The following is a 16559-nucleotide window of genomic DNA, read 5'->3' on the forward strand; positions in this document are numbered from 1 at the left end:
CACCCGTATTCTCCTTTAAACACGTCCTAGTACTTAAAAATAGTACTTAGCATCGTCTAGCATCTTATCCCTTTGTGATATACAGGGAATGGGTTAACCTAGCAATTGATAGTGCTGCGAAGTTGTTCTATGAACATCCATACTGAACCGACTTATTGTAAGTCACTTTGGATATAAGCATCTAATAAATGCCCTAAATGTAAACGATAATGTTTTGGCCTCCTGTCTCAAGTCTATCCAACCATACGGTTAAGAAACTACGGAACCTCTGCATTTGCTGCTATCAAGCCCGGAAATAATGGTTTGAGAAGTGTTTTTTTCCTTGTTAAAATAGCTCCATTGATTGTCCAAACAATGAGAATTTGGTCAAGTTTGTCCGCAGCCTTGCATCACACACACATCCAACTGCCTTCGATCTCACTGTTCTTGGTTGGGGATCAGGCATTTTGAATTAGACTGAGGAATTTGTATTTTTATAGATTTGGAGCTTTCATGGACAGGACACTGGAGAGAGAGAGGAAATTGGGTTTAACGAGAGGGAACGACATGGGAGCGGAAATCGAACAGGAATCATGGGCCCCAGAATGTGCATTGCATAATCTTGTTAGCACACTATCAGGTTGAACCATCACGCTAACTCAAAGGAAAGCTTTCACACTGCATTCTGAGCTGTTTGTAGATGTGTTTGCCATTCTGTAAGAGGTTGGAAGGATAAAAAAAACATAACAACAAATACGTTAACATAATTGTTTTCGGGCGGAACACATATTTCTCCACCTCTAAATCCCAACGCTTCCCAAAATCCCGGAGCAACAATCGCGAACCTTTTTCAAGACAACATTTGAGCAACAATTTCAGAAGCCCTACAAAAGTCTGCCTGCCTCTTGCTACGACCTATCTGCTCTCTCCCTCCTGCCAGATATGCGCCTGTTGTTGTCGTTGTTGTTGTTGTTTTGGTTTCATAATCTTATCAACACCCACCTCCTCCTTCCAGATGAGGAGGTGGTGTGAGCTTTAAAAGTTTGACTGCAGTAGTGGTAGAACTCTTGGCCAGATGTCAGAACACCAAAACAAGGCGGTGTTATTTCAGCCCCCGACCAGTCAGATCATAATGTTTATAGGGTTTTGAAGACCCTGAGATCAGCCTAATTATTTATGGCAGGGAACACAAACAAACGCACACACACACACACACACACACACACACACATACACATACACATACACACACACACACACACACACACACACAGGTTTTTCTAGAAGGGGAGAGGGAGAGAGGACTGTAGAGGACGAGACAGTGATTGAGATGAAATGGAGGGGGAGCCAGGGGTAATGAGGAGGAAGGAGCAGAGAGAGGGTGGTGGAGGACAAGACAGTGATGGAGAGACGCCAACAACAGAAAACCAAACAAAACAAACCCCGAGAAGATGAAAGTATAGACCTCGTCCCGACGCGTCGCAGTCCCACCGGTGCACGCGCCCTCAAGTTTTCTCCCGTCCTCTGTCAGCGGGCCGATTACCCACAATCCTCGGCAGCCACTTGCCGTGGCGTGGCCTGGGGACAGAGCTGGTGCGTGGAGATAAAGAACAACATTTTGTTTACGCGTCCCGCCGCCAACACAACCACGCTGCCACCGTCCAACCCCCCCGATGTTTTGGCAAGGCGTCTGCGCGTCTATCGCTTCAACAACAACATGTTGTTTGTGTTTTCTGGTTATCACCGGTAGGAGGACGTGCTGTCACTGCGTGAGGCGCCGTCGTCGGCTGTTATCGGGAAAGTTCCGGAACAGAAACTGGGATTTGATTGGCTGTTTATGTTTTGCTGGGGTTGGGTTTATCTGTTTCCCCCCCCCCCCCGCGGTGAGATCCGACCCCGTCAGATGATTACTAATGCAGTTTTGTTTGTTTTTGTTTTGAAAGTTTTCCACTGAAACTCTGTTGTAAGCTTCAAATTCAATCTGTTGGTATATATTTTGGTGGCAGCCAGAACCAGCTTGCATTGTTTTCATCAAGATGCAGAAAATAATGTCATTTGGTAAATGATCTGCAGACTAACTTCTTTTAACTGGCCGGAGCTACTGTGTTAGAAAGCTACTCTAATTAGCGAGTGAGTCGGAAGTTCTCTTAATAACATCTCGGGGCCCTCTTGCATAGATGGATCACGCTTAATTAAACACAAACACATGAACACTGCTCAGCACCCAGAGCCCCTCTTATTTTCTATAATTTTGGTTTTTTCTTTTGATCATTTTGCATGTTGAATGAACTGAAAAGCTAATTAAAATCTAAAAGTGAACAGCAGTGGGTTCATATGTTCCCCTCAATGCTATAGAAGCCGGCGGTGGGCTGTTGCTTAGCAAAAACAAAAGGCTGTTGGCTTACGCTCTCGCATTCACTTTGTCTTTAGAAGACGACTCGTGCTCGCCTCATGTTCGAGTTTGCTTGAAGTAAACTCAACAAATGAGTATCGATTTCAAACCCAAAAAGATACTTTTTTTGATTTTTTTTTTGGTAATTATATAGTCAGGTAAAAGATAAACATGCATTGATGTTCACAGCTACACGCTGCTAAGATTAGGTCAATGGTTTGGGTTGTTTTAGTTCAGTTCCGGGCCAGGAGAGTTTAGAGTCAATTGAGGTTATTCAGCATAGGGATAAAAGCATCTGGCCTAGTTCATGATTGCAGCAAAAACATAGGAGGTCCATCGACCCTGTCTCGCCGCTGCCCCCTATTAGAGGCAAGCAGTCAAATCTATAAAATATGAGCCGTACTGATGTTGTGTCTAAGCATAATTATAGTAGCCGCATAATGTAGTATTGAGCACATTCTCAAGAGTGCCATCCATCCCCCCCTCCCCATTTCATATTCTCATTAGTTTGGACCAAGTAGGTCTGTCACCTTCCATTCATTACACCCACTGGTAGATTGACTCCCAATCAAATCGTGTCATATATAATATAACGTTCTCCACACAAGTTGAATTATGTAGTCCGCACAGCGCCAGGAGGGAGACGGAGATGGCTTGTCTGGCAGCTCACCTGGCTGGGAGAGAAAGACAGGGAGATTTTCAGAGGAGAGTGGAGCATTAATAGGACACCGTTACTCCTATTAACTCTCTCTCTCTCTCTCTCTCTCTGTCTCTGTCTCTGTCTCTGTCTCTGTCTCTGTCTGTCTCTCTCCTCTTTGTGTCTCTCTCGTTCTTATTGGGGTTCAGATGGCCCTCAGAAAGACTCCGTTCCTGTGATACTACACACGCTTTACACCCATGTTCTGATTGAGGGCAGCCCCCTAACCATAGTGTCGTGGTTACCAGGACGATCGAGGTCACTTTCCATATCAGCGTATGATGGAAAGCTTTTGGAGGCTGATCACGACGTGGAGCCTCAGAGCCCGTCCCCAGAGGGGTCCGGGGCCACAACAAATACAGAAGTGAGGAGGTTGGCAAAAAAATAAAGCAAATCAGGCAAACTATTAAAAACGTTAACGCCGGTGCTTTCGGCCCCACCACTCTGCTGTCGGCGGCCATTACTGTGATTGCTTCGCCGGCGTTCGGTGGCAGTGTGCCCGCTGGGGTTTTTAGAGACGTGCGCACCGCGGGGAAGGAGAAGAAGGGGTGGGGAGGATTCAAATAGCGCCGCATATCAAGTGGTCGGGCCAAGCGAGGCCGGTTAATGAAAATGCTAATTGGTAATGGTTGTTTACGGGATCCCTTCAGAAAGCCGCCTCCGGTCCCACAGATAAACAGCGCTAATGACATTTTAATTGCCCAAGATGATCTAAGTGCAGCCACCGGGCGCACGTTAGCGATGAGGGGAAATACTTGGATGTTTTCCTGTGACGTGACGCTTGACTTGATAATGAGTTGTTTTTTTTGGTGCATTGTTTGGGTGGAAAAAAAGTTCCCTGAACAACTTTGAAACAAGCATTGCTTGATGACGACTGTGTTTGAGTTCAGCTGGAAAAGAGTCTGATCTGTGTGGGTGTGTGTTTGTGTGTGCAGGGAGTTGTTTGTGTTTGGATGCGGAAGCGTACAGAGAAGCGAAGTAATTTGCTCTTAGCGGTGCTTTTCAACTGTGAGGGGTGACTTTCCTAGAATGCAGGTTAGAACAAAAGTGCAAAGTACAAGGTTGTGTTTCATATAGGCACGCACATAGATGCAAGCACACACACACACACACACACACACAAAGACAGTGGGCAACAACAATGTGTTTTGAAATTGTTTGCTTGAGTGTGATAAAAAACAATAGACACACGACGCAGAGACAGGCTTGGAACAAAGCACCCTTGAACCAATGTTGAATCAACTCCATGGGCAGGAATTTAAATACAGGCGTCGTCCGGGATATATTTAGGTTTCCTCACATCACTGTTCCTCACTGTTGCTCAAGAGTTTGACAGTACTCCTTGTAGACTGTATGACTTTAATATTGAAATGAAAATCGAAATGTGGGTTTGTCAACTCATGTTATCTAAAAGATATTAAATCAGCTCTTTAGGGATTTCCCCTAACAAGTCTTTCAATTTGGCAACGACCCATTTTGAATAACAATTTAAACATTTTGAGGGTATTTTAATATCTCTTTAAAAGGCACTCAGTGGTCCGAAAAGAACGCCACCTGTGTTTGCAGCAGAGTGGAACGTTCACATCGGGTTTTGGGGAGAATGGCAGAAACATCATATTAGTCTTATCTGTCTAAATTGGGGATTTATTTCAGTAACAGTGATGAAAAGGCAAAGGTGACTATGGTGATGATCAAAAAAGACATAACGTCACGTTCAAAACAGATAAAAAGCTGTTTTGGATTTCTATTGCATTAGTATGACCAATTCAGTTTTTGTCTCTTGCAGAGGAGATCTTCCAGTCCCACATCGCCCACTGGTGGTCACCCGATGGCGCCAGACTGGCTTACGCCACCATTAACGACACGCTGGTGCCCAAGATGGAGTTACCCATGTTCACCGGGATCCCGTATCCCACAGGGAAGGAGTATCACTACCCCAAGGTACGTGGGGTCCTCGTAAACGCTATTCTTACGATAAAATGGTTCTCAAACGGTTTCGAGAGGAAGGGATGACGGTGAACCCGAGAACAGTTATCAAGTGTAAGGGAAAATAGCAGCGAAAAAAGTATGTTCATCGTATTTATCTTTTAAGCTCAGACACTAATATTATCCGTTTTACCTGCTCTTGCTTTGGTTCCTTTTGTCCCCTGCGGCCACCCTTACCTCCAGGCGGGGGAAGAGAACCCAGTCATAACCCTGTACGTGGTGAACCTCCACGGGCCTCTTCACACCATTGAAATGAGGAGACCAGAAGACCCTAGAATGGGGTAGGGACCCCGACTACCATCATGATGGTATCATCATCTAACACTAATTAACACTTTTTTGGTGACATAAAAACCAACACATTACTGGGTTGAATCTGTTTTCAATATCCATAAATCAAACACCATTTAAATTCTGGCAGCGGATTAAACTTGTCCTGTGGCCAAATGCCTTAAAGTGTGATAAGTAGAAATAATTATCCCATCTCCCATCATGCAATTTCCAGCTGCCTGTCGATAACTTTGAATTTACACTATTCCATTATTCACTATTGATAGGAACATTTACACTATGCAAGTCTGAAACATCTTTGTCACGCCTGTTTGAGAACTGGATGCATTTAAGTCCATGTCCATTGTGTCCCTGTGAAAACTGTCTCCAGACTGTAGAAACTGTCTCCAGTCTAAAAGGGGAACTGTCCCGCACTGCAACTCTCTCCTATAAGAAAGTACTGCTTCATACCGTTTTGTGAAGCCCGCGTTCTGCTGCATGAGCTCCATTGCGCGAAAAATGCCGCCCAAAAATATGACAATTTATGTCATCGGTTATTTAATGGTCTCCATTGGAGACCGTGAAAAAACGGAATTTGAAGCAGTGCTCCCTTATTTGAGGAGAAAAGCCAAGCGTGACGGCTCCCCTTGGTACGCTGTCAGTTTCCTCTTCCACCTGAAACCCGCTCGTCTGCCGTGCCTCTCCAGGGAGTTCTACGTCACCATGGTGAAGTGGGCCACCACCACCAAACTGGCCATCAACTGGCTGAACCGGGCACAGAACATCTCCGTCCTCACGCTGTGCGAGGCCACCACCGGCGTCTGCACCAAGGTACGACCTCCTGGGTGGGCTCTAAAGGACAGGGTCAGGGTACTGTGGTCAGGGGAAAGGGTGTGGGTGGCATTACCACCGAGATGCCGCATAGTCCTTTACCCCTCACCATATTGCATCCGATACAAATGGAACGGCAGGCATTGGATCGCCAGTCGCGTGACCTTGACCCTGGAGGGACCGGCCCGTATTATGTGCTTTTAAAGTGTCCCACTCCCCTAGAAAAAGGAGCTAAATATTAACCTTCCTCTCTCTCTCTGTCTCTGTCTCTGTCTCTGTCTCTCTCTCTCTCTCTCTCTCTCTCTCTCTCTCTCTCTCTCTCTCTCTCTCTCTCTCTCTCTCTCTGTCTCTGTCTCTGTCTCTGTCTCTCTGTCGCTGTCGCTCTCTATCTCTTGCTCTGTAGAAACACGAGGACGAGAGTGAGGGCTGGCTCCATAGACAGGTTTGCGTTCATCCACTGTGTTTATAATCCCCCTCATTCCCAAATGAATGCCTATTCAGACTGCAGTCCTCAAGAGTACTCAAGTGTGTGTGTGTGTGCGCTGTGTGTTTGTGCGTGTGTGTGTTTAGAACGAGAAGCCCCTGTTCTCCAAGGACGGGCTGAAGCTGTTCTTCACCAGGGCCATCCCTCAGGGAGGGAGAGGGAAGTTCTTCCACGTCTCCATGTCCATAACCCAGGTACGTCTTCTTCTCCCTGACCCGACCGGCGGGGGCCGGTGGACGCGGACAGGGTCGAGCTCGCTGGGGCCCTCTGCTGGTTTGTTACTGTATAGTGTCTTCCAGATAGCAACGTAGATGTTTAAACTAGATTTTCTTACAAAACGTTCACTCCCAGTAGAGTTCTTATAAATACATTTCATGTATTTACTTTTACCTATAAAAAAACCTAACCCTCCATCTACTCATAACTAAAATACCTTCTCTTTGATAAAATATATATGTTTTTTATTAAAACCATGGACAGTTGAGTTAATGTGGATGACAGATGTCATTGGAAGGGGTGCTTCAGGTCAGTGTGTTTACCTCCCCCTACAGGCCAACACCAGCACTGACACCTTGCAGTCCATCACCTCAGGGGACTGGGACGTGACGCAAGTCCTGGCGTATGATGAGGACAACCAGCTGATGTGAGTGAAACCCCATGCACACACACACACACACACACACACACACACACACACACACACACACACACACACACAGACACACACACACACACACACACACACACACAGGTCCTGCAATAGCATACACATTATCAGCATAGACAAACACACATAGCACATAGACATGTGGCAGGAAGACACACACAAATGCATGCTTCGTGAACATGCACGTTAACACACATGCTCAAACATGTGCACGTCACCTACTGACATAATGTGATGATCCAGCACACACGGAAGAACACAAGGACTTTTCCTAATTAACTAACTAACATTAACTAACATCAACTAACGTACGTGTGTGTGTGTGTGTGTGTGTGTGTGTGTGTGTGTGTGTGTGTGTGCGTGCGTGCGTGCGTGCGTGCGTGCGTACGTGCGGGGGGTGTTCACACACACACACACACACACACACAGACACACACACAAACACACATAAAGTTATTCCACCTTGATGGGAAGGTCGTACTTTATTTGATATTAACATATTATATTAGCATTAATTATTTGATGCTATCAAATAATAGAAGTTGTAAGTCAAAAATTAATCATTCTTGGGGCTTTCACAGATACTTTCTCAGCACAGAGGACGACCCCAAACGAAGACACCTGTACAGGTACCTAATTTCATCCTACTGTAAATGTATATGGTTGTGCTCTAAATATTAATATATTTATCAGTCCTTTCATTGTCATATGTGGTCTAGCCATTCCAGTCTGAATATATCGTGAAAAGTGTGAGATGTATTGGTCTTCCGCTGGTCTGTCCGCAGCGCAGACACCGTTGGAACCTTTAACCGTCGCTGTCTGTCATGTGACTTCCTGGATGGGTGTGGCTACGTGACGGGCTCCTTCAGCCTCAACATGAGCTACTTCCTGCTCAATTGCCAAGGTAACGAGAATATCTACGATGATGATGGATTGTTAGATCGTAGTCTTTCACACTTTGGTGTGTTAAGGTTAGTTCTACCAATGAGGACGTTGGTGTGTCAGAGTTAGTTTTACTTATAAGGACTTTGGTGTTTATAGCTTAGTTTTCATTATGAGGACCACCAAGGACTTTGGTGTGTTAAGGTTATTTTTTACCAATGAGGACTTTGGTGTGTCAGAGTTAGTTTTACCATTAAGGACTTTGGTGTTTACCGCTTAGTTTTACTTATGAGGACTTGGGTGTTTATCGCTTAGTTCTACTAAAGAGGACTTTGGTGTGCCCAGAGTTAGTGTGATGAACTACTGTGGTGTTTTTCACTTAGTTTTAACAACATTTTGAGTACTGTGGTGTCTAAGGTTGTGAGACTGATGAGGACTTTGATGTGTAAGGGTTAGTGTGGTCAAGTAGTCTCTGTGAGGACTTTGATGTTTATGGGATCTTGTAAAATTCTCTTTGTGCGGACTTTGATGTCTGAGGGTTTGTGTTCTTGTCAGAGGATGGAGAGGGTGGAGATAACCCGGGATCGGGTTTAGTTTATTTGGCTTTGATGCACTTCAATGTGTATAGAGGGGTTTCTGTTGGTCCTTTCTGTCTCTCTCTCTTTCTGCATCAAAATGCCACCAGGAGAGGAAGTTTTGAATAGTTATATTTTAAGATGTGCTTTATAACATGGTTATTCTTCATTTCAATTATTTTGACAAAGCAAGGGTAATCTAGTAGAAAAACACATTTTATTGATGATTTTAAATGTCAGCCAAAGGAGCAAAAGTAAATCCATCCATAAACTGCAAAATATGAGGTGGGAAGATAAGATAAGATAAGCTGTACTATGATAAGAAATTCTTTATTAAAACCGGACGGGAAATTAGTAAAGATAAAATGAACGGTGTGGGTCAATAGACGCACAATGGAAATACATTTCTAACTTTATTCAAATGACTTTATTTATCCTTTACAAACTTCATTAGAATGCTACAAGGTAACAGTTACCCTGCACAGCCATGCAGGGTAACCTAGGTTACAGTGCAGTGCAGGGTAACCTAGGTTACAGTACAGTGCACCGGTACAGCGCAGGTTACAGTGCATTTTAGACCCGTGAGGCAGACAGCATACAAATACAGTGCTGTTAAAGCAGTGTAAAGTGTTCAAGTCCAATCTAAAGTGTATGTCCAATGAGTGTTTAGAAATAAACAAATACTACTAAAATAGATGATCAAAAAACTGAAAAAATACAAATATTCATGCATGAAACATGCATGAATATTTGTATTTTTTCATTTTTTTTGATCATCGATTTTTATCATTGATTATTTTTTTTTTCGACCTGTTGTAATTTCAACCACAGCCAAATAAGCGAAGCTAAAGCTGTTGGGTTAAGAGACAGGAAAGGACCTGAAGGAACCCTCTTGTGTTCCCCTGTCTCCGCCTCAGGTCCCGGCATCCCGTTCGTGGCGGTCTACGACACACAGGACCGGCAGAGTGAGTGCTCCACACACCCCACTCCTGGGCCTCCGAGACGAGTGGAGGCCGGGCCGTCCGGAGAGACAACGCAATAACAAGTTTACACTGCAGAGGAACGATGATCTTGTCAAATAGACAGAGCGATGAGTGGTGGGGAGGGGGGGGGGCAGCCATCTTGGTGCCGAGTCTTCGTCTGTCAGGGAGCAGATGTTGGATGCGTGTCGTAATTGCGTTAGACCCCATACGATGGACGCCCTTATGAAATCACAGCCAAGCCTGCTGCCAATATGCACATCCTGAAATGTGATTAAGTGTGTGTGTGTGTGTGTGTGTGTGTGTGTGTGTGTGTGTGTGTGTGTGTGTGTGTGTGTGTGTGTGTGTGTGTGTGTGTGTGTGTGTGTGTGTGTGTGTGTGTGTGTGTGTGTGTGGGATTGCTTTAACCTCTGTCAGAACATGAATGATTATGATGATGGAGAACTTGTTTTTCCTCTCTGTATTACTACAATGCAACTGTATAAACATGACCTTTTACGGAAATGTAATGGTAGAGTTGACGAATATTGTGAAACCTTTCAGCCCAATTATTCTACTGTTTATTATATTCTTGTTTGTCTGTTCCTGAATTCCACTCAGCAATGATTTTCCTTCTCATTCTCATCACGGTCCTGATATAACAATCTGAAATACCAATATATATATACATACCAATATTTTATTTGTATGCATTTCTTTAACCTTTATAACACACATCACATAATCATAATTTTCCCCATAAAATAGCCTCTGTGCGTGCGATACAATGATCCTCATGCCACCACATACATTCAATCTAATTCAACTTTATTCATAGAGCGTTCTTTTTGCATAACAGCAATAGAAATGCAAAGCAGGTGAAACAACATGAGAGCGATGCATATATGAACTGTCTGTCTGTGTGTGTGTGTGTGTGTGTGTGTGTGTGTGTGTGTGTGTGTGTGTGTGTGTGTGTGTGTGTGTGTGTGTGTGTGTGTGTGTGTGTGTGTGTGTGTGTGTGTGTGTGCGCGCGCGGGTGTGCGCCTGTCTGTGCGGGTGTGCGCCTGTCTGCGTGTGTGTGTGCGCGTGTGTGTGATCCAGAGGTGTACGACCTGGAGACCAACGAGAACCTCCAGCAGACCCTGGACTCCATGCAGATGCCCCGGGTGGAGTACAAGGAGATCAGCATAGAGGACTACAGTATGACCTCATTTAAGTTACATTACATTTATGGATTACATTTGATGAACTGATGTTTTTGTTTTATTATATTTTTTATATATATTATATATATGTATATTATGTATATTATATATATGTATATTATTGTATGCATATATTATTCTGTATTATATTCATGTATTTCGACATTGTTACATTAAACATTATTTTATTCATGTTTTAACATTTTTGTGAGAATTGTAGATTGTGTGTAAGGGTTAGTGGGACAAAGTGGTATTCGTTAGGGCTTTGGTGTGTAAGGGTTAGTGGGGCGAAATGTATTGTGAGGACTTCAGGTGTTTGAGGTGAATTCATACTTCTGCCACAGTGCTTGAACTTATGGTTCTGCATCGGTGATTCTGAACATAGTCCAAACATTGGCCAAAGTCCTCATCCCTAAACTGTATGACCTTTACTGCCTGACGTCTGGTTCTTAATTTCTATCGTTTTTGTTCTATTGAAGCACTGACTATGCAGATCATTAAACCTGCCGGCTTCATGGAAACATCTCATTACCCCCTGCTGCTAATGGTGTATGTACACACACACACACACACACACACACACACGCACACACTTACAGCCATGCTAACTATGTTACAGAAGTAACTTCCACTGTCTGTTCTACGGTATACACCGTGGGCACAGCGTTTACGTTGCGTCTGTGTGTCCGGTGCAGCGACGGCACCCCCGGTGGCCAGATGGTGTCGGAGCGCTTCGACATGGACTGGCCCACCGTGCTGGTGAGCAGCTTCGGCGCCATCGTGGTGCGCTTCGACGGGCGGGGCAGCGGCTTCCAGGGGACCAACCTGCTGCACCGGGTCCAGAAGAAGCTGGGCCTGTTCGAGGAGCGGGACCAGCTGGAGGCGCTCAGGTCGGCTTCTGTCGCCTCACTGGTGTCTAGTTTAAACCCCGGGACGTCCCGCGGTGTAGTGGGAATCAACACGTTTGATACCAATGCTTCTTTCTCATTACCCGACGTGTTGGAACAATAGGCCCACCTACAGGTCTAGACAAACACTCACGTCACTCAACACATTTATGGAGCAAATGCAAAAGAACCAAAGCTCCTAACATCGCCACGTAGCCAACACTTTACAGACGGGCTAGGCCTGCAGTCACGACAAACACGTTGTCTATATATGCTAAACTTTGTCTAAGGTTATATTAGTAAAAAAATAGCTCTATGCAAACACACAATGAATGTCCAACAATAAACACAAATTGAGCAAGGACGCTGCCAGCTTTTGGTAACGTGCTTTAAAAAGTGGACAAACGGCGTACCCCTTCATTCCACGCCCCCTGCACCCCTGCTTCCATCCAAGACCACGTGCAGTGAATTAAGGAGCGGGGGTTGTGTTGTAGACGTCTTGCTCATGGCTGCCTACAGGACACGCTGTAGGGACTGGGGATCACAGCCAGCAGCTCGATCATTGTGCTGCATGAGGTCAGATCGTAGATGCAGGCTTGTGTTCTGGTCTTCTTGGTTGGTAATCAAAAGCCGATCAATAAGTTCAAAAAAGGGTTCATGGATAATAATCAGAATCTTTTTCTTTTTTTTTTTCACAGAATCATCTCAAAAGAGCCTTTTGTTGACAAGTCGAGAATCGGTGCATTTGGAAAGGTAAGATTATATTATTATTATATTATATCATGGAAATGATTATGTGAGTAAGGGGTTCGCTTACATTGTGGATTTATGGATTATATCATTGAATTGTAAAGGCTAGTGTCTAGCTGTAGGTACGGATTATGAATGTAAATGTATTGTTTTTAAGGTCATGTCAATGTATTGTGTGTTTAGTGTGCAGGTGGTAGCTCTAGTTAGCGAGGTATCAATATACATGAGTTGTGTGTTAGAGGGGTACTGTGTTAGCCCTCATTGTGTGTTTAGTGTGCAGGTGCTAGCTCTAGTTAGCGAGGGTATCAATTTAAATGCATTGTGTGTTTAAGGTGTATGGGGGCTACGTGACCAGCCTGTTGCTCAGTGCTGAAGAGTCTCCTGTCAAATGTGGAGCCGTTCTCTCTCCTATCACTGACTTTGAATTATACGGTAAGGGATGTGTGTGTGGGCGCGCACGTGCGTGTGCGTGTGTGCTTCTAATACTAACAACTTCCAGAAAGTGAGAACCCGGCGAGAATCCTCAGCCTATTTCGTTGACAGTGTCATTTTGTAAACCGTGTGTGTGCGTGTGTGTGTGTGTGTGTGTGTGTGTGTGTGTGTGTGTGTGTGTTTGTGTGTGTGTGTGTGTGCTTCTAATACTAACAACTTCCAGAAAGTGAGAACCCGGCGAGGATCCTCAGCCTGTTTCGTTGACAGTGTCATTTTGTAAACCATATGTGGTGTGTGTGTGTGTGTGTGTGTGTGTGTGTGGGTGTGCGTGTGTGTGGAGACTGTGACGCAAAGACATCTTCTCAAACACATATTGGGGGTAGACACACTCGGCATGTTAACTTAACAACACTCTGCAGTGACACCAGCTGTCTCGGTGCAAGTTTGTCTGTGAGAGAAAGACAGCATCTTGTGTCTCACAGGGGTAAACCAAATCAGCTTTTAATGATGACTCCTTCTGCTGCCGGCTGCAGGCAGGGAACACACTACAGCATAGCCTAGATAATCTGTTCATGTGCCAAAAATATATTAAATAAAACAATAAGTAGTCTATAAAGTTATAGATAGAGAGCGAGAGAAAGAGAGAGAGAGAGAGATACAAAATATGTTGGAAACGATATGTAATGATTCCTGATGATGGTTTTAACCTTGAAACACCTCCCTTCTCTTCTCTTGCAGCCTCTGCGTTCTCCGAGCGGTACCTCGGTCTGCCCAAGCCGGACCCCAGGGCGTACACGGTAACTAACACTCCTTCATTAATGAATACATAAACACCTTACTCCCGTTCGCCGCTATCGCCAAGTCCACTCTGTAATGAACCTTGTGTCAATCGTTCACTCCTCCATCGCCATGGTGAAGAACACAAATCTGGGTCATCGAGCTTCGCAGTTCAGCGACAAACGGTTTCTCATCGTCCACCCGACCGCCGACGGTAAGACGGGACGCTAGCTGGCCTCTCTTCATGGCATGTTTTGTTTAAGTTATAGTATGTGAAAGGGCCCTATCTTTTTTTTTTTCCAAGTATAAGAAATAACAAATCATCCCCATATTGACAGCTCAAGTGCGAGTGCCCGCCCAGATGCATGATGGGTAGATCAGCCCTGGACCCTACCCAGTCAAACGGCTATACTACCCATTATGCATCGGGATGGACACTCTAGCTCCTGTCACTATGGGATGTATTTTTAAATGGCTGGTAATGGTTACCTCACACCTGGTGTTAAAGTAGGGCCTTGTTAAAAATAAGAATGAAAGATTATTGCAACTCTGACAATGAAGCATACCTTTCTTGATATTTCTTCTTGACATAATTGTATTGTTTTATGTTTTGATTTTGTTTTTTTAGAAAAAGTCCATTTTCAGCATACAGCCAAATTCATCGCCCAGCTTATCAGTGAAAGGGCAAACTATACGTTACAGGTAAGTTACCCTTCACAGCCCACTACAGCACAAACAACACAACACTTCCAATGCATTGCCCCAGCTGTGACATCTGCAGCCAGCTCTCAGGTCCTAATGTGCGGAAATCCTGACACTTCCACGCTTGACTCGTGCTCTCGATGCGCTCCAGCGCGTCTTCCATCCTCAGACCCAGAAGGATCCGACACGCAGACCTCAGGATTACCCAACACAAAGCATTCCCTCCACATAATGGGATTAGCAGCATTAGACAACGAGATAATCCTTTTAGTGTCTGATACCAACGAGTATTGTTCCTGCACAGGCTATCACAGGCCCATAGTTCAGTTACTTCAATCACATGCGCGTGCGTCGATGTACACACGCGCACACACAAGTGCCTACGCTGACAGATGTGCCAAATGGGAGCTGCAGGGTGAAGTAGATTCTTTCAAAGTCAAGACAAACTTTGTTCTTATGTTTTGTTGTATGAATTACTTGCATCACATCAGTTACGCTACAAAAAAGTAACTTTCAAGTTCCCGTTAATGTAAAAATATAATTATATTATACAAACATGATCCTCTAGGTGGGGTCGTTGTACCGTCAGACTTAGAACCTGGTCCTGGATATAAACGAATGTCAAACCCCTCTGTCTTTGAAGTACAACAGTGCTCAGATTTAGTCAATTCAATTAAAATTATAAAATAATGGTCTCAATTAGTAGTCTCAATAGGCTTTACAGGCCAGCCTTATATGAAAGCATTATTGCCCTCAAATTAAAGGCAAATTAAAGAATCCATTGATGTATTCTCTTTGAGAAGGAACACAGAAAAAGTATCCCTCCTTCCAAGGATGGTTCGGAATGCAATTGGTGCCCAATGGACAGACATTTAATCATAGAATGAAACAAAAACCCAAATCGGAATAAGTGCTCAATAAATCAATGAAGTACTCAATTTTCCTTAGTTTATTGGGCCTCTCCAGACGCCCGGATCCGTCTGTACGTTGGCGTAGAATATTGGTTCTCAAGTGCTGGGTCGGGATCCACGAGAGTATTGTAACAGGGGGCCGAGTGGGACAAATGATGAAGATTTTGTTTCATCATTAGTACGTTTGATGACTAAAAGAGGATTATTGCATTTGTCGACATGCTAAACATAAACATGTTCTTTGTTGACACGTTATTGAGAATGTGCAAAATGAGTTGGGTCCTGGGCCACGTCCTCCACAGTGTCACGGCATGAAACGTGTGGGGACCCCTGGATGGAGACAACGTGGCACTCTGGAGAAAGACGCACTCACACACACGTCCTGTTTGTTTCCCCCAGATTTACCCGGACGAGGGCCACTTCCTGCCCGGGGACGCCACGCGGCTGCACCTCAGCCAATCCCTGGTCAACTTCTTCGAGGAGTGCTTCAGGCTACCGGACAAGCTGTTCGAGGAGACCTTGGAGGAGGAGGAGGAGAGCGAAGACGAGGGTTAGTTAGCCCTGCACCGCACTCCTCCTCTTTGGACCTCCCGTCGACACCACCACGCACGACCCGCAGACCAACCTCCACATCACGGCCACCAGTTGCAACAACCCCCCCCCCCCCCCCCCCTCCACCCCGAACCTCCAGCCCCTTCGTCCTGCTCTGCTCCTCCCTGTCACTTTGTCCCTCCTCAGACTGCCCGTTACAGCAGCAGACGGCCAATCTCACCAACGTCCTCCCTCCGCCGTTCCCCTCGCTATCCATCTCTCTCTCTCTTTTATAATACTGCACAGACTCCAAGGAAGCATCCCCCCCCCCCCCCCCATCCAACAACGAATCTCAACCCATGTTGGATTCTGCTGAATACGTCGGTTACACTTAAGTTCCAGATGAGTGAGCATCTTTCGGCCCACTCTTGGTCTGATTCACACAATCGGGAAAAAGACCATCGCATCACCTCACTTGAGCGAGAGAGAGAGAGAGAGAGAGAGAGAGAGAGAGAGAGCTCAGTTTCCGCTCAGTCAGGACTTCGGTCTGATGGCTAAACTAAAGAAATGAACTTTAAACTTTTAGAGCACAAACTTTGTCAATATGGATCCTCTATTTGAGCAAAGATAAGGAAACTGCTT

At 45.0% G+C, this 16559-nt stretch overlaps 1 protein-coding gene across 3 annotated transcripts in view; it reads left to right on the top strand.

Annotated features, from left to right (window-relative positions):
- dpp6a (dipeptidyl-peptidase 6a) overlaps window positions 1-16010 on the top strand; it is a 174813-nt gene extending 158803 nt beyond the window's left edge. For all 3 annotated transcript variants that reach the window (XM_056584314.1, XM_056584315.1, XM_056584313.1), the window contains 18 exons: window positions 4855-5009; window positions 5238-5335; window positions 6032-6155; window positions 6559-6597; window positions 6726-6833; window positions 7191-7282; window positions 7888-7935; window positions 8092-8210; window positions 9681-9728; window positions 10824-10922; window positions 11407-11476; window positions 11623-11817; window positions 12513-12567; window positions 12897-12996; window positions 13735-13793; window positions 13915-13987; window positions 14402-14475; window positions 15786-16010. In XM_056584314.1, coding sequence (XP_056440289.1) covers window positions 4855-5009; window positions 5238-5335; window positions 6032-6155; window positions 6559-6597; window positions 6726-6833; window positions 7191-7282; window positions 7888-7935; window positions 8092-8210; window positions 9681-9728; window positions 10824-10922; window positions 11407-11476; window positions 11623-11817; window positions 12513-12567; window positions 12897-12996; window positions 13735-13793; window positions 13915-13987; window positions 14402-14475; window positions 15786-15941 — 1712 coding nt within the window. In that variant the 3' untranslated portion in view covers window positions 15942-16010. The remainder of the gene's footprint in view (window positions 1-4854; window positions 5010-5237; window positions 5336-6031; window positions 6156-6558; window positions 6598-6725; window positions 6834-7190; window positions 7283-7887; window positions 7936-8091; window positions 8211-9680; window positions 9729-10823; window positions 10923-11406; window positions 11477-11622; window positions 11818-12512; window positions 12568-12896; window positions 12997-13734; window positions 13794-13914; window positions 13988-14401; window positions 14476-15785) is intronic.
- The last annotated feature ends 549 nt before the right edge of the window (window positions 16011-16559 follow it).

This window comes from Gadus chalcogrammus, chromosome 23 (assembly GCF_026213295.1).
Source record: "Gadus chalcogrammus isolate NIFS_2021 chromosome 23, NIFS_Gcha_1.0, whole genome shotgun sequence".
NCBI classification, from domain to species: Eukaryota; Metazoa; Chordata; class Actinopteri; order Gadiformes; family Gadidae; genus Gadus; species Gadus chalcogrammus.